Raw genomic sequence first — 25,754 nt, 5'->3', positions numbered from 1 at the left:
CATTAGTTTTTCTTCTTTTATACCCTTTCTTGCCAGCCACGCTGTGGAGTGCTTGGACGCGTGTGATGGAGCATTGTCCTGCATGAAAATCATGTTTTTCTTGAAGGATGCAGACTTCTTCCTGTACCACTGCTTGAAGAAGGTGTCTTCCAGAAACTGGCAGTAGGACTGGGAGTTGAGCTTGACTCCATCCTCAACCTGAAAAGGCCCCACAAGCTCATCTTTGATGATACCAGCCCAAACCAGTACTCCACCTCCACCTTGCTGGCGTCTGAGTGGGACTGGAGCTCTCTGCCCTTTACCAATCCAGCCATTGGCCCATCCATCTGGCCCATCAAGACTCACTCTCATTTCATCAGTCCATAAAACCTTAGAAAAATCAGTCTTGAGATATTTCTTGGCCCAGTCTTGACGTTTCAGCTTGTGTGTCTTGTTCAGTGGTGGTCGTCTTTCAGCCTTTCTTACCTTGGCCATGTCTCTGAGTATTGCACACCTTGTGCTTTTGGGCACTCCAGTGATGTTGCAGCTCTGAAATATGGCCAAACTGGTGGCAAGTGGCATCTTGGCAGCTGCACGCTTGACTTTTCTCAGTTCATGGGCAGTTATTTTGCGCCTTGGTTTTTCCACACGCTTCTTGCGACCCTGTTGACTATTTTGAATGAAACGCTTGATTGTTCGATGATCACGCTTCAGAAGCTTTGCAATTTTAAGACTGCTGCATCCCTCTGCAAGATATCTCACTATTTCTGACTTTTCTGAGCCTGTCAAGTCCTTCTTTTGACCCATTTTGCCAAAGGAAAGGAAGTTGCCTAATAATTATGCACACCTGATATAGGGTGTTGATGTCATTAGACCACACCCCTTCTCATTACAGAGATGCACATCACCTAATATGCTTAATTGGTAGTAGGCTTTCGAGCCTATACAGCTTGGAGTAAGACAACATGCATGAAGAGGATGATGTGGACAAAATACTCATTTGCCTAATAATTCTGCACTCCCTGTAGGAGGGGGCTAAGCACACAACCCTGTGGCGTACCTGTGTTTAGGGTGAGTGATGAGGAGGTGTGCTTATCAACTTTCACCACCTGGGGCCTGTTTGTGAGGAAGTTTAGAATCCATCTGCAGATTGGTGTTCCCAGCCCAAGGTCGACGAGCTTCGTGGCAAGTTTTGAGGGGATGATGGTGTTAAATGCCGAGCTGTAGTCGATGAAGAGCATCCTTGCATATGTATTCCCTTTTTCCAGGTGAGTGAGGGTGGTGTGCGTTGCCAGGGCGATGGCATCCTCTTATCCGATAGGCGAACTGAAGAGGGTCCAGTGTGTCAGGGAGGGAGGAGCAGATGTGACTTTTGACCAGCCGCTCCAGGCACTTCATGATGACGGATGTCAGTGCAACAGGACGGTAGTCATTCAGACAGGAGACCACTGATTTTTTGGGAACGGGAATGATGGTGGATGCTTTGAGGGATGTGGGGACCACTGACTGCCTCAGGGAGAGGTTGAAGATGTTGGTGAACACCTCTGCCAGCTCGTCTGCACACACTCTGAGTAGTCGGCCTGGGATGCCGTCCGGTCCTGGAGCTTTGTGAGGATTGACCTTTTTAAAGGTCCATCTCACAGCTTCTGTTTTCAGAGTTAAAGTTGCAGCCTCACTGATGACTTGTATTTATTTGAAAAATATATTTAGATTCATATCCAGTTACACATAGCTTGATGTGTTTAATAAGGATAAAGTAACTAGCTTTACATTAATTTTTTTTTTTTTTTTACAGATAGTATGTGCTGCTTTTGGCTTTCATACAAAATGTTCAAGGTTAACCACCAAAGGGATCTGAGGAGTTTAAAAATATATATTTTTAAAAAGCAGATTTGATGACCAGGTGTTAGGGTTCTACCAGGAGGTTACCCACCCCTGAAGTAAATACAAATAGAAAATGTAGTCTGACACCAGGGCACGTTCTGTCTGTACTCTGGTTTCAATCACTGTCTAAAGGCATGCATGTACCTGTAAGGCTGCTCATATCACTCTATCTATATAAAATACATGTGATACAAACATGTACAAACTGCTCATGGAAATCTGTCTATACAGCCGCCACAGGTCAAACATCTCCGGTTTGGGGAAACGAGGAGATTTTTTTCCACAGTTAACACAGAGACACTGTGGAACCGGCAAGCCAGAACCCAAATCCAGGATACACCGGCTCGGTGAATGTGGTGGTGAAGGTGTGGAGGTGGAACAGTGAGTCAGAGGTTACTTTGTAGAAGGACAGAGTGCCTGCAGGCCAGTCCAAGTATACTGCTATTCTATTAAAGATGAAGGAGAAGGGGACTGAGGAGAGCACAGTTCTTCTCCTGTCGTGCCAGACAGAGTAACCATCAACAGGAGAGCAGAAGATACTCCACGACTGATTATTCCATCCAAACCAGCATTCAGCACCCTTTCCTCTCCTTCGGATTCCTTTGTAACTCACTGCTACATAAGCCCCTCCTCTCCACTCGACCTCCCAGTAACAGCGACCAGTCAGACCATTTGTACACAGCAGCTGACAGCAGTCAAACCTCTCTGGATGATCATGGTATGGTTGCTTCAGCCTCAGCCCTTTCATCACCGTGTTGTAATACACCACGACATTCCTGTTCACCGTGTTTGTGTCCAGTGTGAGCTCACAGAAATCTGATGGAGAGAAAAAACACAGCAGTAGTACAAAAACTTTATTGAGCAACAGTATACAGAGAGTGCATACAATATGGAACATAATTAACATATCCCAGGGGGAGCAATATAAAAAGTTACATTCATTCAAATAATTTGTAATTAGTGCAAATAGTAATTGTTTTTATAGCCTTTTTATTAAGTGATCCACTGATCAATTTTTATGTAAGATTATCATTATAGTAGTGTTTAAAATGAGGCTTTTGATTACTGTATTTGCATTTGTGGAAATAAAATCTATTATAAAGTATACATCTTCTTTTTTTGCCGTCGAAACACACATAGGTTTCCATTACAACCCAGTGTAAGTGCTTGTTGTCATAGCGATGCGTCTGCACGTCCCGTGACATAATTGCGACACGAACGCTACAACAAAGGTAGACGTCAAAGCGAGTATATTTACTGCTTGGGCTGTGGCTTCGTCAGACTCGTTGATCACAGCGTTGTTTTTTGGGGCCATTTCCCTTGTTGTCAGGTTTCAGATATTGTGGTTTTATTTTCGTGAACGAGAAACTCTCATGACTCATTGAGTGATATTATTGACGAGCCAATCAGTGGCACGCAGTGTGATGACTTCACATTTTAGTACCTGCTCGGCTCGCTTGGAACCCCGCCGACCTAAAATACCGAGTCGTAGGTACTAATGGAAAAGATGCAATAAAATCAATACAATACATTACATTATAATACATTAAATCAATGTATAAAGATATGGTTTTCATGCTGTATAGGGATGAGAAGACCATTAAGCTATAAGAGGTGTTTTCCGTATAGATATGTCTAATATGATTTGAACAGTTATCACTGTTATAAAACATATTACATACACTCTGGAAGAAGCTGCACAACTACATGACTGAGCTATGAATATGTGTAAGGTATATAAGTATTACTTCTTCCCACTCCTTTTCGAGCACCTGATATACTTGAAGACAATTTTTTCCTTCCTTTATATATGCTCTATCTTGTATATATGTACGCATATGCTTGAAATAAATGATCAATCAAAGCTCCGTTTATTTTAGGAGTTTGTCAAAAAACGAAAAACAAAACGTTCCAGCTCAGCTGCTGGAATTATGAAGGTGAAGCAGAGCTCATGCAGGTACAGCCTCCTGTGCCACCATTCACCTGACAATGAATGTTTAATTTAATTTAAGGTATCCTTTAAGTTTTATTGAAATTGAATTTGTGGTTTTGTTTTGTTGGACACCTACAGACTTGGATTAATTTGGTTATAGAGCAAGCTTCAAGTGAAACCTGGAGCAGCAGCTCATCTGTGATGAGCAGTGCTGATTCGTATGTTTGCCACTTCACACTCAGCTGTGAACCGCTCCAGTTTGAGCTGGGGGCCACCACCTGACCGTGTAGTTAACAGGAAATTCTGCCCATAGAAATTATGAACAGCATCGGTGCCAAAGGACAGAATCCCAGTGAAAATGAGTCTGACTTATTTCCAGTGATGCACACCAAGTTCTGGTGTGTATCACAGGGACTGAATGGCTCCCAAACACAGAGGATAAAGATTTGGTCCAGCGTTCTACAAACAGGCTTAAAATCCACATTGTTCCTCCTGAATCCAAAGTTTTACTAATGGATCCAATTAAATTTTATTTATATACAGTGGCTTGCAAAAGTATTCGGCCCCCTTGAACTTTTCCACATTTTGTCACATTACAGCCACAAACATGAATCAATTTTATTGGAATTCCAGGTGAAAGACCAATACAAAGTGGTGTACACGTGAGAAGTGGAACGAAAATCATACATGATTCCAAACATCTTTTACAAATAAATAACTGCAAAGTGGGGTGTGCGTAATTATTCAGCCCCCTGAGTCAATACTTTGTAGAACCACCTTTTGCTGCAGTTACAGTTGCCAGTCTTTTAGGGTATGTCTCTACCAGCTTTGCACATCTACAGACTGAAATCCTTGCCCATTCTTCTTTGCAAAACAGCTCCAGCTCAGTCAGATTAGATGGACAGCGTTTGTGAACAGCAGTTTTCAGATCTTGCCACAGATTCTCGATTGGATTTAGATCTGGACTTTGACTGGGCCATTCTAACACATGGATATGTTTTGTTTTAAACCGTTCCATTGTTGCCCTGGCTTTATGTTTAGAGTCGTTGTCCTGCTGGAAGGTGAACCTCCGCCCCAGTCTCAAGTCTTTTGCAGACTCCAAGAGGTTTTCTTCCAAGATTGCCCTGTATTTGGCTCCATCCATCTTCCCATCAACTCTGACCAGCTTCCCTGTCCCTGCTGAAGAGAAGCACCCCCAGAGCATGATGCTGCCACCACCATATGTGACAGTGGGGATGGTGTGTTCAGAGTGATGTGCAGTGTTAGTTTTCCGCCACACATAGCGTTTTGCATTTTGGTCTCATCTGACCAGAGCACCTTCTTCCACATGTTTGCTGTGTCCCCCACATGGCTTGTGGCAAACTGCAAACGGGACTTCTTATGGTTTTCTGTTAACAATGGCTTTCTTCTTGCCACTCTTCCATAAAGGCCAACTTTGTGCAGTGCACGACTAATAGTTGTCCTATGGACAGATTCCCCCACCTGAGCTGTAGATCTCTGCAGCTCGTCCAGAGTCACCATGGGCCTCTTGGCTGCATTTCTGATCAGCGCTCTCCTTGTTCGGCCTGTGAGTTTAGGTGGACGGCCTTGTCTTGGTAGGTTTACAGTCGTGCCATACTCCTTCCATTTCTGAATGATGGCTTGAACAGTGCTCCGTGGGATGTTCAAGGCTTGGGAAATCTTTTTGTAGCCTAAGCCTCCTTTAAATTTCTCAGTAACTTTATCCCTGACCTGTCTGCTGTGTTCTTTGGACTTCATGGTGTTGTTGCTCCCAATATTCTCTTAGACAACCTCTGAGGCCTTCTTCTTCTTCTTTGTGTTTAACGGCGGTTGGCAACCAACGTAAAGGAGCATTACCGCCTCCTACTGTTCCGAAGTATGGGTCAGACAGTGAGCTTACAGTCTGTATCCAAACAACAAAACAAAAACAAAAAAAACAAACAAAAAAACCTACACTCTTTCATAAACACCTATATCCTTCAGAAACCCCATCAGTTCCCTCACCTGTGCCCTACTACCCTCCAACACACTCTTCAGAGTAAAGTCCCCAATTCCCCGCTCCTTCAGTCTATTCTGCAGAACTCTCCTCTCCACACCATAACCCTTGCACCGCAGTATTACATGCTCTACCGTCTCCTCCTCCTCCTGGCACACTCCACAAAGCCCCGTCTCATGTTCTCCTATCATCTGTAGTGTTTTATTGAATGCACAATGTCCCAATCTAAGCCTGGTAATGACCACCTCTTCTCTCCTATTACCCCTATACAACCTACACCCTGCCACCTCCTTCTTAAGATGATACAATTGCCTGCCCTTACTAACTGAATCCCACCGCTTCTGCCACTTCTTAGCAATCTACCTCCAAACAATACCTTTTGCTTCAGATCTGCTGCTTTTAATTTCCATCTCAGTCCTATTGTTAGTCAACGCTCCTTTTGCCAACCTATCCACCTTTTCATTTCCACTGATTCCTACATGAGCTGGCACCCAAAGAAAGTGAATATTGCCACCACAACACCTTATTCTGCTTATAGTCTCCAGAATAGTAAACAGCATACTGTATTGAACTGTGCCCGAACGGCTATTCCGTCATCAGCCAGCCTCGGGGATCTGGTCGTGGAGGAGGTCTCGCTGTGGCATTTCAGGGCCGTTTCTCCTGCCGCTCAGTGACAGTTGGACACTTTCTTTCGTTTGAACTACAGCTGATTAAAATCGGAAGTAAGGATCCTTTTTATTGTGCTGTGGTGTATCGTCCACCCGGCCCAAATAGCTTGTTTTTATTGGAGTTTAGTGACTTCCTGTCCTCTACTATGAGGTTGTCCAGACTGCTTTTAGTTGGGGATTTTTATATGCATGTTGATGATGACTCTGACCTCTTTGCCAGAGGTTTTATCAACATTATGGATTCTTTTCATTTTACCCAGCATGTGTCAGGCCCCACACATAACAAAGGACACACACTGGACCTTGTTTTTACTTTGGGTTTGAATATTGATTCTATTTGTTCTGAGGACATTTTTATCTCTGATCATCACTGTATTCTTTTTAACATGTCTTTTCGTGAGCCTTTGTCTCCTGTTCACTGGACAATTATCTCGCGCATCATAAATTCCTCCAAAGCAGATAATTTCTCGGATGCTTTTAATTTAACTCTATCCCCGCAAAACGGCGTTGATTTCTTAACAGATCTATTTAATAACCATTGTTTTTCGATCTTAGATGAAATCTGTCCGGTTAAAATGAGACCAGTTTCTGTTTCTAAGTCCTTACCCTGGCTAAATGACAACATCCGCTCCATAAAACGTGATTGTCGTAAAGCTGAGCGCTTATGGAGGAAAACTCATTTAAATGTTCATCACCTTTACTTAAAGGATCTTTTAGCCTCTTTTAACAATGCAATTAGAGATGCGAGGGCTGCTTATTTTTCTCATCTGGTTGCAAAGAGCAGAGGTAATACTAAGGTGTTATTTGACACTATTACTGATATTATTACTCCTGCTCCACCTACTGCCATTATTTCTTCTAATGAAGACTGTGAAACATTTCTTTCTTTCTTTCTAGAAAAAATTAGTAATGTAAGGAAAAAATTGTCCCCATCAGCATCTGCATTGTCAGTTCCTACGCCAGCTCGGCCTGTCATTTTAGAAAGCTTTTTACCCGTCTCACTATCAGAGCTGGAAAAAATAGTTAATGCAACAAAAGCATCCTCCTGTTCACTCGACATTATACCCGCATTGTTATTCAAAAATGTCTTTCACTCTATTGGTCCCTGTGTGTTCACCATAGTTAACACCTCACTGGGATCTGGTAAAGTCCCTGCTTATTTTAAAACTGCTGTTATACACCCCCTGTTAAAAAAGCCTATGCTGGACCCATCTCTCACTAGCAACAGACCAATCTCAAAAATACCGTTAATTGCTGAGATATTAGAGAAGGTTGTGGCTAAGCAGCTTACAGCAGTTTTAGACAAACATAATCTCTTTGACAAATTCCAGTCTGGCTTTCATAGAGCTCATTCTACTGAAACAGCCCTTCTTAGAGTTTCCAGTGACATTCTGATGCAAAACGATGCAGGAAAGTGTTCTGTGCTCCTAATGTTGGACCTCACGTCAGCCTTTGACACCGTTGACCATTACATTTTGCTTGAAAGGCTGAAATACTGGGTTGGTGTATCTGGGTCTGCCTTAGAGTGGTTCTCCTCGTATCTCTATGAACGATACTTTTCTGTGGCGGTCTCTAAGTTCAGGTCATCTTCCACGTCCCCGTCCTATGGTGTGCCACAAGGTTCTGTGTTGGGGCCCTTATTGTTTTTAATATATCTACTTCCTCTCCAGCATGTTTTGAGCCCTTTTGAGGACATTTGCTACCACTGCTACGCAGACGACATCCAGCTATATATGTCTTTTAAACCTGAAGATGTTTCTAAGCTGCAGATTCTAAATGTGTGCTTAGAAACTATCAAAGGTTGGATGGCTGACAACTTCCTCCAACTTAATGAAGAAAAGACTGAAGTCCTTGTATGTGCTCCGGACAGACATGTACCTAACATAATGAATGCTCTTGGTCCTCTCTCAACATTTGTGAAATCGTCTATCAGGAACCTAGGGGTAACCTTTGATTCTGCTCTTACCCTGGATGTCCACATCAAATCTCTGGCTCGGTCCTGCTTCTATCATTTAAGAAACATTTCTAAACTGAGCCCCATAGTATCTCATACTGAACTGGAGATTGTTATTCATGCATTCATTTCATCACGATTGGACTACTGTAATTCACTGTTTACATGTCTAAACAACAACTCCCTGGAGCGCCTGCAGATTGTCCAAAATGCTGCAGCAAGGCTTCTGACGAGAACATCTAAGTACTCTCATGTAACACCATTGCTTATACAGCTGCACTGGCTCCCCGTTGAATTCAGAGTCCATTTTAAGATACTGGTTCTGACATTTAAAGCTCTTCAAGGACAAGCACCAGCCTACATCATTGAACTTTTACAGCCCTAGTAGGTCCCTGAGGTCTTGTGATCAGGGCCTACTTGTTATTCAGCATACAAGGCTGAAAACCAAGGGTGACAGAGCTTTTGCCACTGTGGCCGCCAGACTGTGGAACTCTCTTCCTCAGAACTTAATATCTGCAGACTCAGTGATTACTTTTAAAAAACAGCTAAAAACACATCTTTTTAGAATTGCATTTTGTTAACTTTTGACTGTTTTTGTTTTATACCTTGTGAAGCACTTTGTGATCTTTTATCTAGAAATGTGCTATATAAATAAAATTTTACTTACTTACTTACTTACAAAATGATTTTAGACTTGAAAGAACAGCTGCCGAGTCAGAACATACTACCACCTGCCTGATTTTTGAACACTCTACCCATTTCAATGCTACCAAAATTGCTACCATTTCAACCGTGTACACTGCCAGTCCATCCGAAGTGCGTCTGCTTATTTCAATATTTTTGGATGGAACTGCTATTCCAAACCCTGTAATTCCAGTATCTGGACTTTTAGCACCATCCGTGAACACAAGAATACACTCAGGGTATTCATTCAAGATGTGAAAATGAAATGCTAAAACAAGATCGACTTTTCCTTTCAATTTTCTCTTCAGATCCAGCAAGTACCAGTCCACAGGAGGGGTCTCCAATAACCATGGAGGAACCACAGGGAACACTACTGCAGGACATATTTTAAGTTCATACACATGACACTCCTTAGCCCACTGATTCCCACCTTTCCAAAATGATCCTTCTGACTCCTTCCATACTCCCAGCACTCCAAAAGTGCCTCCTTTGTGGCATGTGCGTCACCATGACCACCAAGATGAACCCAGTAATTCACAGATACTTGCTTCCTCCTAAGATCTAGGGGCATTTCTCCCATCTCCACCTGTAGGGCACTGACTGGGGACGTTTTAAAAGCTCCACAACACACTCTAAGGGCTTCCGATTGCAGAACATCCAAACGTCTCAACACAGAAGGAGCTGCTGAACCATATGCCACACACCCATAATCGAAGACCGATCTAATTAATGCCTGGTAAAGTCTTTTCAAAGCAGAAGAGCTTGCTCCCCAACCCCTCCTAGCTACACACCTCATAACATTAACAACTTTTTTGCATTTGGTTTCAATCCGGTCAATATGCTCCCTCCATGTCAGTCTTGAATCAAACACAACACCTAAGTACTTAAAAGAGCTCACTTTCCCAATTTCCTTGTCATACAATTTCAATGTCAAAGTCTCACTCACTTTTCTTTTGGTAAAGAACATCATTTTTGTTTTTTCCACCTAAAACCTGAATCCCCAGTCAAATCCCCACTCAACCACCATATTTACAGCCTCCTGAACCTTGCCCACTAGGTGCTCAATATTTCTTCCTTTTTTCCATAACACATCATCATTAGTGAACAAAGACCTCCCAATACCCTCAGGAACATCACTGATCATTATAACAAAAAGCAGGGGACTAATCGCACTGCCCTGTGGCGTTCCACTCTCAACCGTGCACTGACTAGAAATCGTAGACCCAATTCGCACTTGGATCTTCCTACCAGATAAAAAGTCTTGGATCCAATTGAATGTCCTGCCACCAATACCCAACTTATGCAACTTGATTAAAAGCCCATCCCTCCACAACATATCATATGCCTTTCCTATGTCAAAAAACACTGCCAAAACAGACTCTTTATTGGCCTGCGCTTTCCTAACAACATTCTCAAGTCTAATAATAGCATCAGTTGTGTTCCGAGCTGTCCTGAAACCACTTTGGTAATTGGCTAAAGCCCCTTTTCTTTCCAGCTCAAAGGACAGTCTTGCCATTATCATACGTTCCATTAACTTGCACACATTTGATGTAAGAGCGATTGGTCTGTAGCTATCTGGTTTAGATGGATCCTTCCCGGGTTTTCTTATTGGCACAATAACAGCCTCCTTTCAAATACTTGGGAGCTCACCCTTAAGCCAAACTGTGTTAACCAAATACAGCAGTTTATTAAGCGCTTTCGTACCAAGGTGCTTCAACATTAAATAACAAATTTGATCCTTTCCCGGGGCTGTGGGCTTTGTTTTTTGAAGTGCTCTCACCATTTCCTCCCGAGAAAACACCACATCCAAACTACTGTCTATGTGCGCCTTTCTTACTAGACCCTCCGAATACCGTGTTTTAGTTTGGCACATTCTGTCTTTTCCTGACACTGATATGTTATCAGAGCTATGAATCTTAGCAAAAGTTTTCACCATAACCTCCACTTTTTCCTGAGCTGTTACAAAGTTCTGTTGGCCTGAAGATAGAACTGGGTAATCCCATTCCCGCCGGTCACTTCCCATTCTTCTGACCATGCCCCAAACCTCCCCCACTGGAGTGGTTCTTCCTATTTTAGAACAGAACAACCTCCAACTGCTCCGCTTAGCTTGTCTCACTGTTCTCCTGACCACTGCCACTGTTTTTCTGTATGCAATCAGAGCTTGCATGTTAAGGGTTCTTTGGAGAAATTTAAACGCCTTGTTTCTTTCCTTTACAGCAATTCGACATTCCTCTGTCCACCATGGCACCAAAGTCCTACTTGCCATGCCTTTACTGGTCGGGATTGAGGCCTTGGCGGCTACCATAATTACTTCAATAAACTGGTTATTCATTTGATCAATGCTACCAGACTCATCAACCTTGTCAATCGTTTCCTCACATAATTTTTGGAATTTTGTCCAGTCAGCCCTATGAAAACTCCACTTCTTATTCACCTCTCTTAGAGACACCTGTATCTTCCCTCCAACATCACAGAAAACAGGATAATGGTCACTTCCTACGGTAGAGTCTGTTCTGACGGTCCATTTACTTATTCCTGCAAGGACAGTTGAGACCAGAGTTAAATCCAAAACTGACTCCGTTCCATTAACAACATTACATCTGGTCCCCCTACCATCATTCAGGCACACCAAATTGCATGTATCCATCAATTCCTAAATTACCTTACCATTTTTATCTGTGTGTGTGCCTCCCCACACTCTGCTATGGGCATTAAAATCCCCGCACCAAATAACTCTACAGTCACTTCCTTCAATCGAACGAAGACGCGGCAGCTCCAATCTGGCGCAAGGATTGTAGAAATTCACAATAACATTTGGTTCATTCTTGTCCCAAACCTCAATAGCAATATACTCCAAATCATTGCCTTTACCCAGGAGTCTATATGGAAGGTCTTGTTTGACAAACGTTGCACACCCTCCCCCTCCACCACAGTCCCTGTCATTTCTCATTATCTTGTACCCATACAACACAAAATCCAAAGAAGATTTAAGCCAAGATTCCTGTACACAAATGACATCCGGTTTTACATCAAGTAGTTTGATGAAATGCTTCAACTCTTGGCCATTGACCAACAGACTCCTTGCATTCCATTGAAGAATAAGTACCATGATTACATAAAAGAACATCATGTTTCCTGACTTGACTGATAATTGAGGTTGTCCCTCACTTCTTCCCATGTCAGTCCTACTAACCCCAAGTGGTTAATCGCCGCCTTAACAATGAGCCGAATTTTCTCTTGCTTAGATCTCACATCAGCTGTGGTGTTTACCACTCCTGCAATGAATGTAACCAACGCCATCTTATCAATAACCATAGTATTCGTGTTGATCCGGGTAACTCCTTGATCCTGAGATGCACCCTGTCCTGGGTTGACGTTGACCTGGTCACTCACTCTCATCACCCTCACTGCTTCAGCATAGGAGATCTTCTTCTCCACCCTCACTTTTTGAATATGATTTTCTTGTTTCATTCTCTCACATCCAGCATACGCAACACTGTGACTCCCACCACAACTACAACACTTTGGTTGAACTCCATCTCCACATTCCCCATATTCGTGATCTCCACCACACCAAGCACATCTCCTCTTTTCCTTACAGTTTTTCACTAGGTGTCCAAACCTTTGACAGTTAAAGCACCTCAGAAGTTTTGGAACATAGGCTCTTACTGGATAACTGATGAAACCCAAAAACACTTTCCTTGGCAGATTCCCTTCTTCAAAGTGTATCAGGATACTTTCACTATCTACCTTAATTCCTTCTTTTGTTGCTTTCATTCTGACCACAGAAATCACATGTCCTCCTTTGATTTTGCTTTTCAGATCATCCATTTTCACACTAATGGGCATCCCAGAAATTACCCCCTTGCATCCACCTCCCGTCTGTGCACCCACTTGCCCAGCATTTTCTACTTTAAACTCCCCCAATTGTTTTAAGTTCAAAGCCTTGTTGAGCTGCTCTTCATTTACACATTGCACAAAAAGATTTCGATCTGAGAGTACCTTAGCAGAAACTATATCTCCCACTTTACTGCGAAGTTCAACTGACTCAGTTTTTTTGACTTGTGTTCTTTCATTGAATCTGAGAACAACAAACATTCTTGTTCTCTCTCTAGCTTCTAAAGAATCATCCCTACCACTACTGCTCCCACCTCTTTTATGCTTTTCCCTCCTCTGCTCACCTTACACTTGCTCCAGAGGCATTTCCTCCTCTTCGTCTAAATCAACATAGTCTTCCCAGCTGCCCACAGCTGACCCACTCACGGAACAGTCGTGCTCAACTGCCGCCAAAGGTGGACTGACAACCAGGTTTGAATTTTTGGCATTGCTCCAACCAATTTTGCCAGCAGACGCCGCTGCCATTCTTCCTCTCTCCTCCATCCACCTGCACACCTCCGGCCCATGTACTCTCATGTCCAACCTCTGAGGCCGTCACAGGGCAGCTGTATTTGTACTGACATTAGATTACACACAGGTGCACTCTGTTTAGTCATTAGCACTCATCAGGCAATGTCTATGGGCAACTGACTGCACTCAGACCAAAGGGGGCTGAATAATTACGCACACCCCACTTTGCAGTTATTTATTTGTAAAAAATGTTTGGAATCATGTATGATTTTCGTTCCACTTCTCACGTGTACACCACTTTGTGTTGGCGTTTCACGTGGAATTCCAATAAAATTGATTCGTGTTTGTGGCTGTAATGTGACAAAATGTGGGAAAGTTCAAGGGGGTCGAATACTTTTGCAAGCCACTGTAGCGCCAAATCACAACAACAGGGGCGGGGCCATCTGTTGCGACCGGTTGGGGTGAGAGAAGGAAGACAGGATAAAAACATGCTGTGGAAGAGAGACAGAGATTAATAACAAGTACGATTCAATGCAGAGAGGTCTATTGACACATAGTGAGTGAGAAAGGTGACTGGAAAGGAAAAACTCAATGCATCATGGGAATCCCCGGCAGCCTACGTCTATTGCAGCATAACTAAGGGAGGATTCAGGGTCACCTGGTCCAGCCCTAACTATATGCTTTAGCAAAAAGGAAAGTTTGAATCTTAAAAGTTACAGCACTTTCAGAAAGACATCTACTGTGATAAAGTCTACTCCCCACTGCTGTGTAATCAATTATTGTAAATGTAAATGTTATCAGGAAATGATCAGACAGCAGAGGGTTTTCAGGAAACACTGTTAAATGTTCAGTTTCTATGCCATATGTTAAAACAAGATCTAGAGTGTGATTAAAGTGGTGGGTGGGTTCTTTTACAGTTTGAGAGAAGCCAATTGAGTCTAATAACAGATTAAATGCCATGTTGAGGCTGTCATTTTTAGCATCTACATGGATGTTAAAATCACCCACAATAATTATTTTATCTGAGCTGAGCACTAAATCAGATAAAAAGTCTGAGAAATCAGAGAGAAACTCTGTGTAAGGCCCAGGTGGACGATAGATGATAACAAGTAAGACTGGTTTCTGAGTTTTACAGCTGGGGTGGACGAGGCTAAGCATCAGGCTTTCAAATGAATTAAAAGTCTGTCTGGGTCTTTCGTTGATTAATAGGCTGGTGTGAAAAATTCCTGCCACACCGCCCCCTCGGCCTGTGCTTCGAGGTTTCTGGTAGTTAGAATGACTCGGGGGTGTTGATTCATTTAAACTAACATACTCATCCTGCTGCAACCAGGTTTCTGTAAGGCAGAGTAAATCGATTTGTTGATCAATTATTAAGTCATGTACTAACAGAGACTTGGAGGAGAGAGACCTAATATTTAATAATCCACATTTCACTGTTTTACTCTTTGGTTCAGATGTCGGTACTGAGCTACTGAGTCCTGTCGACCAGGGTGAGGCGAGCAGCTCTCAATAATGTAGCCGAGGATTCCATGGAGTGGAGTGGATCAGCTCGGATAATTAGGAAGAATTGGCAGGAGAAGAGATCAAAGAAACTTGCGAACAACGGAAATCTTAATGGATGAATGAGGGGAACCCCCGATCAGGTAGCGACATGGCTCGACTTTGAACTGAAGCTCTGACAGAGAAGTATGCTGGATTTAGAGATTTGAGGTAAGACTTGACGGTTCGTAAAGCTTGCCTGAGCTTGTCTTTGAGTAGAAGATGGAGAGGGGCTGCTTAGCTAGTTAATTACTTCAGATAAGGTAGTGATAACTACTGTGCTTATTTCTGAAATGAACAGAAGTGACAGCAGAAGCTTGGGAAGGGTTGATGAATTGAAAGACTGATTAAAGGAAAGTCGTCTTCTATAACAATAACCCCCAAAATCATCAGAGAGCAGAGTGCTAGTCCACTGAACTTCATGGGAGATGATAAGCTGTTTAGACGTAGTTGGAACCGTGAGTCGGCTTAGAGAGCGGTCTCGAATGATTGTGTCGAGGGCGGATGCTAGATAATGCTTGTGAAAGCACATGAGAAGTGAAAGTGAAGGGACACCATGAAGAATTCTGCGCACAGTGCAATTTGGGTGGGAAGAGAAGCTGGAATCTCAGTGCCAAAGCTTGAATCCAAAGTTTTACTAATGGATTTAATTCAATTTTTTAAATGGCGCCAAATCACACAAACAGTTGCCTCAAGGTGATGAATTCTCTTTTCCTGCACCCTGGGACAGACCTTCCTGGGGAGGCTGAGAAATGTGATCCCATTGTAGTTGGAGTACACTTTCAAGCCTCTGAATTTGGACACCCCCGGCCTGTTTCCAGTCAGACAATAATAACAGTGACATTTAACTTATTTTATCCGATAAATAAACATTGTAAAATTCAAGTTTTTTGTATACACATACACACACACACACACACACACACACACATATGTAGATATCTATATCTATATCTATATATACATATGTGTGTGTGTATAACCCCCCCCCCAACAGCCCTTTTGGATGTCTCCCTAATTCTGAGGTCTCCAGGTTGGCAAGTATGTGCTAGGCTTTGTCCCACTTCAGTCTAAGATCGTATGTAACCATGAATAACATGTTGCCATGTCCACCAGGAGAGACTGGACAGTGTAGATGTAAAACAAATATGCCAGCAGTTTATCTCAGTTAACGAGAGGAGAAGGCATGTGTTTGGCTCCTTCACATAGTGGACATTGAGTTGTTGTGTGGGACACCAGTAGTCCATTTCTGTTGCTGTAACAGTAGTTCATGTTTAGAATAAACAGCTCACTGATTTGATCGGGGCAATAGTGCCTAAAATGTTGCATAATTTTGCTGAGAGATCTTTTACTTTGTGGTAATCTTAGATGAGTAGTTTTATGGACAAAAACCAGCAGGTCATTCAGTGTTCACTTAGTGCTAATGTATCAGAGATGTTGGTGTACTATAACTGAAGTAATGTTGTTAAGTCCTTAAAGTCATATTCTTTTATTGTAATGACCGTATTTGAAGCTATTTTTATTTTTGTATGATACCTGATTTATATGGAATATGGCTGAAGTAAACTAAAGTCTAAAATACTTATGTAGTCATTTGTTTAATAGTAATTTAACATTATATAATTCACATATAAAACTATGAATTGTAATTTTAAATGGTTTAAAAGCATGTAGAATAGCATAAAGTATATTTCTCCTTTTTTTATTAAGAAGCAAAGACAAAAAGGAAAAAAAAAGAAACAGGGCAGGGTTCGGTGGTTGAATCATCCGTCCCCACCAATGCCAAAACCAAATCTACGCCCTTACTGAAAACTGAAGGCTCTGCCTCCCATTCTACTTTTAAATACTCTAGGAACAACAAGTAGGCCTGCAGTGTGAGAGCGAAGTGCTCTAATAGGGTGATATGGTACTACAAGGTCATTAAGATAAGATGGGGCCTGATTAGGAGGTAGAGAGGGACGTCTGGACTCCTCTGCTTAGGCTGCTGACCGCTGCATTCACACCCCAGAAGAAGAAGAAGATGGACAGATGAACTGACAGTTTTTTTTCAGCATTATCAAAGTGAACAAACACTCACACTTCTTCAGTCTGGGTTTCAGTCTCTGCTTTCCACAATGTTCCAGCCTGAATGAAGAAACAAAATCATTAAAAACACTCAGAAAAACTCATCATGAAGCTAAAAAGTATATTGCTACTGTTTCCACTCCCACAGGCAACAGTTGTGGAGTCTTTTGCTTAATGTCCAATAACAGCTATAGCACATCCCACCCAGGAGAGGCTTTTGAACACTCTTCCCATTTCTGGAAATGATGGAGAGGGGAATGCAGATCATGTTGAGCAGGTGCAGGCTGAGCAGCACTTACAGATTAGCCTCTATGAGAATGTCTGAGTGCAATACGTTTAACCAGCTGCTTTGCCATCACTCCACCTTAAAATGGGACAGGTCACCTTTGTCCTCCCTGCAGTGTTTACAACATCATGTGCAGTGCTTGTGTGATGAAGTATGAAAAAGCAGTTACTAACTAATTTAGTAGAAAACACTTTTACCACTGACTATAGCACACAGTTTTGGCTCTTTCATCTCTTTTTATGCCACATTCTCTGGTGATTAATACTCAAACATGTGGTCCTGTTTAGGCTCAGATTAGTTTGATGTCTGAAGGCTCGCAGTGACGTGAAATAATAAAGTGCGTCAAACCAAAAGTAATGAGCCTGTTTTGAAAATGTAAGGAGCAAAACCTTCAGATATTTTTGTTAAAACTTAGTGAGTAAAAGTAAAAGCTGCCAGAAAAATAAATACTCAAGTAAAGTAAAAATACCTGAATATTCCAGTTAAGTACAGTAACGAAGTACTTTTACTTCATTATTTCCCACCTCTGGTCATGGAAAGGTGTGCAGCAAGCAGAGAAAGTAAATTACTGAAGTTAACTCAGAGAGATCAACTGGTGAAAAATATCAAAGGTACTGAAAGTAGCTGTAGATAATGTTACATTTGTCAGACAATTATGAGTAATTTCTTGTCTAATGGTTAAAATTAAGACCCAGGTGGACAATAGGTGATAACAAATGAAAGTGCCTCTGAGTTTTTCAGGCTAAGGCTGATCACAGAGGTAGTTTGGGCATGGCTCCTTTCAGTTCCCACATGATTGAACACCAGTGCACAAACCAAGGTCCACAAAGACGTGTATGAGCGAGTTTGGTGTGGAACTCGACTGGCCTGCATATAGAGTCCTGACCTCAACCTGAAAGAACATCTTTGGGAGAAATTAGAGCAGAGACTATGGGCCAACACCAGTGTCTGATCTCACAAATGCACTTCTAGAAAAATGGTCAAAACACACTTGTGGAAAACCTTTCCAAGAGAATTGAAACTGTTATGTTCAATTCAATTCAATTTCAATTTTATTTCTATAACGCCAAATCACAACAGCAGTCGCCTTAAGGCGATTTATATTTGTACAGTAGATACAGAGAAAAACCCAACAATCATATGACCCCCTATGAGCAAGGACTTTGGTGACAGTGGGAAGGAAAAACTCCCTTTTAACAGGAAGAAACCTCCGACAGAACCAGGCTCAGGGAGGGGCGGGGCCATCTGATGCGACCGGTTGGGGTGAGAGAAGGAAGACATGATAAAGACATGCTGTGGAAGAGAGACAATGTTATGTGTGTGTGAAGGGAGACAAGCGAATACTTTGGGTAATGTAGCACATCTGATTTTGGCAAATCTTTGTGTAAAATACTCCTTTGTGTTGCCCGATCTGTTTATAGATGAAGCAAACTGGGGGTTCAACGCTCCTTTTCATCTATATTATAGCTGGTTATCTGTCTAGCACGAATCAATGTCATCTGTGGGTCACACCTGAGAGTGTCCAGTCTGCAGCTTGGCTCCTCCAGTACAGCAGACAAAAGCTTAATTCCTGAGTCTCCTGGATGATTGTAGCTAAGGTCTAGCTCTCTCAAGTGTGAGGGGTGGGACCTCAGAGTAGAGGACAAGGAAGTGCAACCTTCCTCTGTGATTAGACAGCCTGACAACCTAGAGACAAACACAAGGAATTATGTGTAATTCACTTACTTACACACTGGCACATAACAACTGGAAAACAACACAAATATACAATTCAATTCAATTTTATTTATATAGCACCAAATCACAACAATAGTCGCCTCAAGGCGCTTTATGCTGTTAGGTAGACCCTACAATAATACATACAGGGAAAAACCCAACAATCATATGACCCCCTATGAGCAAGCACTTTGGCGACAGTGGGAAGGAAAAACTCCCTTTTAACAGGAAGAAACCTCCAGCAGGCTCAGGGAGGGGCGGGGCCATCTGCTGCGACAGGTTGGGGTGAGAGAAGGAAGACAGGATAAAATATACAGATTGTATAAAAATGAAGAAACAATTATTACAATGCTCACAAGTCTGACTTCTCAAAATCAATGTTTAAACATCACAAGAGAAGATATGGAATACAAGTGTCTTAGATGCATCAGCTGTAACTGACTTCCTAATATGTAGTTGTGTAGTATTTCAGTATATGGCACAAATCTTTAACATGCTTATTAAATCCAAGAGTGGACTCTAAGGTAATATGTTTATTATTTAAACTCTTAAACATTTTTAAACTATTTTTCATTCAATATGATTCAGTTTTATTTATTTAGCCCAAATTATGGAGTTAAAATGATGCTAGCTAAAAATGAAACAGAAAAATAGAGCCCCACACTAGTGCTGACCAAGCTGCCGTCTTTCACTCTTTCCCCGGCTAAAAATAATAATGCTTCAAGTTCAGCTGCCCCTCTAAACCGCAGGTACATAATTATTTTTCATCATCTTTCTTTGCTATTCCACCGGACTGGACATAAGTTAAGTTCTTATTAGCTACATTTGGTGAAGTTGTGGTAAAATTTAAACATTTTTTCAACTTACAACTTTTCGTCATAGCAAGCTGGATTCCAGTTAATATTTGCTAAGTTTAGTGATACCTGTGTATCACTGTGCGGCACAAGATCTCATCACCAGGTTAGCACAAAGCAACCTCATACCCCAGTGCAACAAAATGCAGAGCAGTCTTATGAGATGGACAAGCCCAGACCCCAAACGGACAGTTCAGGAGGACATGGCAAGGTTAGTAATTGTATGGAACAATTAAACTTTTAATTACTTTGATTACTTTTCAATTAATTACTTTTTGGCTAATCAACCCCAGGCACGCGGAAACATCAGAGGAAGAGCTGCGTACAGGGGGGCGCACCAAGCTCCGAATCCCAGTGCAGTGCCTGTCGCCCAGTATCCAGTCGCTGACTGGGGCTGGGACGGGGAGCAATACTGACGCCGCCCGGAGAGACCGAACAGTGTGGGTGCGGCAGAACCCATGCTGTCGATGACCGTGGAAGGTACAGAACTACCCTTCCTGGTGGACACTGGAGCAACCTATTCTACACTGAGAGACACACCTAACTGTGCAACGCTTTCAAATAGCACAGTCAGTGTTGTGGGTTTCTCCGGGATTCCGATGACTCTGCCACTGACTGATCCAGCTTTGACGCAGCTGGGAAAACAGACTTTGAAACACCGATATGTGGTGTCACCACAGGTGCCTGTAAATCTCATGGGCAGGGATCTGCTTGTGAAACTGGGAGCAACTATTATGTGTTCGGCAGATGGCCTGACGGTCTCTCTGCCAGGAGGAAAAGAATTCCCGTGCCTGGGATCGCCTTCAAAGACTCAATATCTGGTCAGAGACTCTGAGCAGTCCACAGCAGAAATATACTGGGGACGGCTGGTGGAGGAAGGCATTCTGAGAACATACCAGCAATGGAGACCCTGGATAATGAGCTTGGCCGTCTACTCTGAGCCTAGAGATCCTTACCACGTCACGCTTTTTTATGATAAGGAAGAAGACGACACCTATAGGGAACAATTTGAGAGTGATCTAGAGGGAGAAACTTGGAATGTAAAAACACACAATATTTACATTGGACCAGAAGGTGTCGCCGCGGCTGTCAAATTAACGGATGAACAATTGCCCTGGTACAATGTGGGAGAGGATTCAGCCCCTCACATTACTTTGGCGGTCCATGTTGGTCATGAGGCACGAGAACTAGGGCCAATGGTCAAGCGGGCGCTGGACAACTCTTGGTGGCAAGGTACGCAAATTCCAAATGTTTGGTATGCTCCTAAATGTAAAATCTATCGTATACTTTGTTGGTCTAACGATGCTGTGATTTTAGAACATAAAGAAATTTCCAGAACACATGGCAGAGAGAAAACAGATCATCCAGACGCGGTGGCTGAACTCCCCAAACTGCCTGACACGTTGTGGTCCAGAGGGCCAACTGATGTGGGTTTAGCTTCCTGTTCACCTGTTCTTTTCGAGCTGAAGTCGGATGCACCCATCAATAAACCACAGTACAGGCACAAACCAGAGGCTGATGCAGGTATTGCAGAAACCATTGAAGGGTTGTTGCAGGTAGGGGTGTTAGAACCATCACACTCATACTGGAACACACCTATTTTACCAGTTGAAAAACAGGGCACGGGGAAATACAGAATGGCACATGATTTGAGAGCTATTAATGCCATACTACGCACTGAAACTGTTCCTGTGCCTAACCCATACACAGCTCTCACTGCAATTACATGGGACCAGAAATGGTTCACTTGTATTGATTTGGCTAATGCCTTCTTTTGTCTTCCACTGCACGAGTCACTCAGAGACATTTTTTCATTTACATACAGAGGCAGACAGTTCAGATACACACGGTTGCCACAGGGCTTTGCACTGTCCCCAGGCATTTTCAATCAGGTGCTGAAAGAAGCCCTGTCACCATGTCAACTGCCTGAGGGCTGCACACTAATCCAGTATGTTGATGACCTCCTAATTGCAGCTCCTTCCGTGGCGGCGTGTACGGCAGCCTCACTCGCAGTGTTGAATCGACTGGCAGAATGCGGCTTCAAGGTCAGTAAAGAAAAACTGCAGCTGGTCCGACCGGAGGTAACTTTTCTGGGCCGGGTGATTGCACACAAATCCATGGGGTTAATGAACACACACAGAGACCAAATTCTCACACATCCCAAACCACGAACTGTGAAAGAATTACTTTCTTTTCTAGGTTTGACAGGTTACAGCAGACAGTTCATTCCGAACTACGCAGGTAAAACCGCCCCTTTAAGGGACCTGATTAAGAAAGTCGGCGCTCGAAACCTGAGGGCTGAGTTGTCTTGGACGCCGGCCACAGAGTCCGCGTTCATTTCATTGAAGCAGGATTTGTCGAGGGCCACTGACTTGGCCACGCCAAATTACGATGAACCATTCTACCTGGATGTTTCTGAAACAAATGACATTGTAAATGGTGTATTGTTTCAGAAAAAAGGGGGGAGTAGAGATGTGCTCATGTATGTTAGCATAAAACTGGGCCCAATAGAAGCAAGACACCCAACATGCACACGACATGCAGCAGGGGTCGCAAAAATCATCCAGAAAACAGCACACATAGTAAGGGAACACCCACTGAAAGTGCTCACCACACACAGTGTAGTGGCTTATGTGAACTCACAGGCGTTCACAATGACCCCACTGAAACAACAGAGGTTGAGCAAAGTTCTAGATGCACCTAACCTGACATTCACACATGAAGGGATTAACATGGCAGATTTAATGGGGTCAGGGGAACCACATGATTGCGTGAAGAGAGCCCAGGTTGAAGAGAAAGTGAGAGAGGATCTAAAAGCGGAACCCATAGCAGGAGCAGAGGAGTGGTTCACAGATGGATGCTGCCACAGAGATGAAGAGGGACTTAAAGCAGGGTATGCTGTAGTTCGCAGAGTAGGACAAGAGTACCAGGTAATAGAGGCAGGAAGGATTGAGGGATAGCAGTCAGCCCAGAGAGCTGAAGTGATAGCCCTGATCCGAGCGCTGCGGTTGGCCAAGAACCTGAAAGTGAACATTTACACTGACTCAGCATATGCGTTTGGAGCCGCACAGGTGGAACTGGCTCAGTGGAAGAGAGCTGGATACAGAACTGCAACCAACGCACCGATCTGCCACAAGAAGGAAATGGAGGAACTGGAGAAGGCCCTAGAGGATCCAGATGAGGTGAGTATTGTAAAATGCAAAGGACATTCACAGGGAGACAATCCGGTGGCAAGAGGAAACCGGACAGCGGATGAAGCTGCAAAAAAGGCCGCAGGCTACAAAGGACAGAGACAAATGGTGCAGGTAACGGCAGAAGAGGAGGGGAGCACCAACACCTTGGAGGAGGTCAGACAGGCTCAGAAGGAAGCATCCCCAGAGGAAAAGGGGGTGTGGCAGGCTAGAGGAGCCTGGCAGGAGGAAGGTTTGTGGAGGAGCCCGGACGGGCGTCCAGTCCTAACGACCAAAATGGCAAAGCAGAAGGTAAGTGAAGCTCACGGACTGGGCCACGTGGGTATAAAACAAATGGAGAAAAACTTGTGTCGATGGTGGCACCCGGAATTAAGGAACATGGTACAGGAGAAGGCCAGAACATGTCTAATCTGTGGAGCACACAATCCCAAACCAGCAGTGAAACCAGAGCCAGGTAAGTTTTTGATCCCTGAGAGACCAGGAGAGGAGATTGTTATTGATTTCACTGGCATGATTGAGACAGGCCCCGGTGGTGTGAGGTATTTGTTGGTGTGTGTTGATGCCTTGACCGGCTGGCCCGAGGCTTGGCCAACCCGGAAGGAAGACGCAAAGAGTGTAATAAAGTGTTTGATTAACCATTACATTCCGCGACACGGGTTTTCCCGAAGGATTAGATCAGATAATGGCACACACTTTAAAAACCAGGATTTGCAAGAAGTAGAGAGAATGTTGGGAGTGCAGCATAAATTTGGGACAGTGTATCATCCCCAGTCTCAAGGAAAAGTAGAAAGAATGAATCTGAACTTAAAAAATAAGATGGCTAAAATATGCGCACAAACAGGGTTAAGTTGGGTAGCTGCACTCCCCATTGCTTTGATGACCATACGATGTTCTGTGAATCAGTCAACAGGCTTTACCCCGTACGAGCTGCTGACCGGGAGACAGTTTCCAGCCCCTTGGACAGTGGTCTCGGCGGAGCAGCCCCAGAAAAGGAACAGGTCTCATGCTGAATATTTTAACGAGTTGAAAGCCCTTGTGTCCAGTTTCACAAAACAGGTGACGTGTGAGAACCCCAGAGAGAAAGGAGAGGTCCCTGACGCCAAGGCGGTGTGGCTAAAGGTCATCAAACGCAAGTGGAAGGAACCCAGGTGGACAGGTCCATACGAGGTGACAGCTCGGACGGCTACAGCGGTCCAGCTGAAAGGGAAAGGCGACACCTGGTTCCATTGGACGCAGTGTGTGGCAGCAGACGAGAGCCTAGTGGACGAGGACCCGGCTCCACCGGACACGGGGGGCAACAAATCTAAGAGGCAAAATAAATCCTCTCCCCCGTGCAATGGGCCGATCGGTAGTCTACCCGAAAGGCCGAAGCAAGAAGAACCGCTGAGGAGGAGGTCGCCGCGCCTGCAGAAAGGAGCAACCACAAACTGAGTGGGCGGAGAAGGGTAGCTGAAAAAGAGAAAAAGCAAGCAGCAAAGAGACACAGGTAAACCACGCTTTGCATTCTTTTTATTTTTTAATCATTAAATACACGCTGAAAATGCCACGCCGTGAATTAGACCCTCATGAAGAGAGGGCACAAATTAAAATATTACTTGTTATTGTGAGTTTGATGTCTGTGATGATATTAATTATGGCCGTATGTTTGCTCGTTTATACTTTGCAGAAAAACCCAAGCGAACTGTCCGGACCCGGAGGCCAGCCCACTCCAGCACCACAAGAGGGATCGTTCACCGAAACGGGGCCGAGGGTGAGAACAAAGCGTGAAATCTCGGGTATAAAGGATGGGTGTCTCAGCAGATATAAGGGGCTAGAGTTGGACTACGTTAAAGGGTCCACAAGTGCGTATACGTTTGACTTATGTGAAGTGCTAGATTGCGAAGGGGTAAATAGCAGCTGGAGGGGATATGATGTGTGGATTTGTAGTCACCCTGACATATGCACGCGGGGAGGGAGCCCTCACTCCAGTCGGGGAAGTCACGCTGTCCTGGGGTCTTATACTGCAGGGCAGTGGTGTATTCCTGGTTGGGGGAATGTGGTAGGATGGACCGGAGTGGGGTGGCAGCCGCAAGTGCCTGAAGGGTTAAAAGGGATAGCAATACAGAGGGATTTTTCCACTTCTCAGAACCCCATCACCCTTTCCCTGGGTCCCTGGAACGCTCTCCCTAGGTCAGAAAGTCCGGGAGGTGTGTTTTACCTGGTAATCGGGATAGATATGGTGGGAACAGATCCAACCGGGGTAATTAGGATAAATCTTGTCAACCCAAAACCCAAGCCAGTAGGAAACGAGTCGTCCACCACAGCACCAGAGGAACGGGAACCAAAAGCCAGGCGAGTCCTCACGGTAGATTATACGAGGTTAAAACCAAAGGATTTGATAGAACGCGCCACCGGGTTCAGTGACAGTAACCTGTGGCTGGACTGGATGGCATTAAATGCCGAGGAGCAGCAAGTGTCAAATTGTGTGGCTTGTGCGTCGGCTAGACCACGTTTGTTCACAGAACCAGCACCACTACATCCAGAGGATCAGTGGGGCTATGACTGTATGCTGCAACTGACTAGAGGAGTGGTGAGCACTGGAAACTGCACGGTTTTGTCCAGTTTATTTCCCCCGACCGATAAACAGACGAAGGCGGGACCATTTATGCCGAAAAAAGAT

General features: G+C 43.8%; 1 protein-coding gene across 5 annotated transcripts in view; it reads right to left on the bottom strand.

Moving 5' to 3' along the window:
- Positions 1–1,169: 1,169 nt before the first annotated feature.
- LOC100691218 (NACHT, LRR and PYD domains-containing protein 12) overlaps positions 1,170–25,754 on the bottom strand; it is a 38,816-nt gene continuing 14,231 nt past the window's right edge. For all 5 annotated transcript variants that reach the window (XM_019360533.2, XM_019360531.2, XM_019360534.2 and 2 more), the window contains 3 exons: positions 18,847–19,020; positions 17,062–17,108; positions 1,170–2,679 (listed from right to left, as the gene is read on the bottom strand). In XM_019360533.2, coding sequence (XP_019216078.1) covers positions 2,150–2,679; positions 17,062–17,108; positions 18,847–19,020 — 751 coding nt within the window. In that variant the 3' untranslated portion in view covers positions 1,170–2,149. The remainder of the gene's footprint in view (positions 2,680–17,061; positions 17,109–18,846; positions 19,021–25,754) is intronic.

The sequence above is a fragment of the Oreochromis niloticus genome, linkage group LG6 (genome assembly GCF_001858045.2).
Source record: "Oreochromis niloticus isolate F11D_XX linkage group LG6, O_niloticus_UMD_NMBU, whole genome shotgun sequence".
NCBI lineage: Eukaryota > Metazoa > Chordata > Actinopteri > Cichliformes > Cichlidae > Oreochromis > Oreochromis niloticus.
The sequence above is the reverse complement of the archived record's forward strand: the minus strand, read 5'-3'. Positions and strand labels throughout refer to the sequence as shown.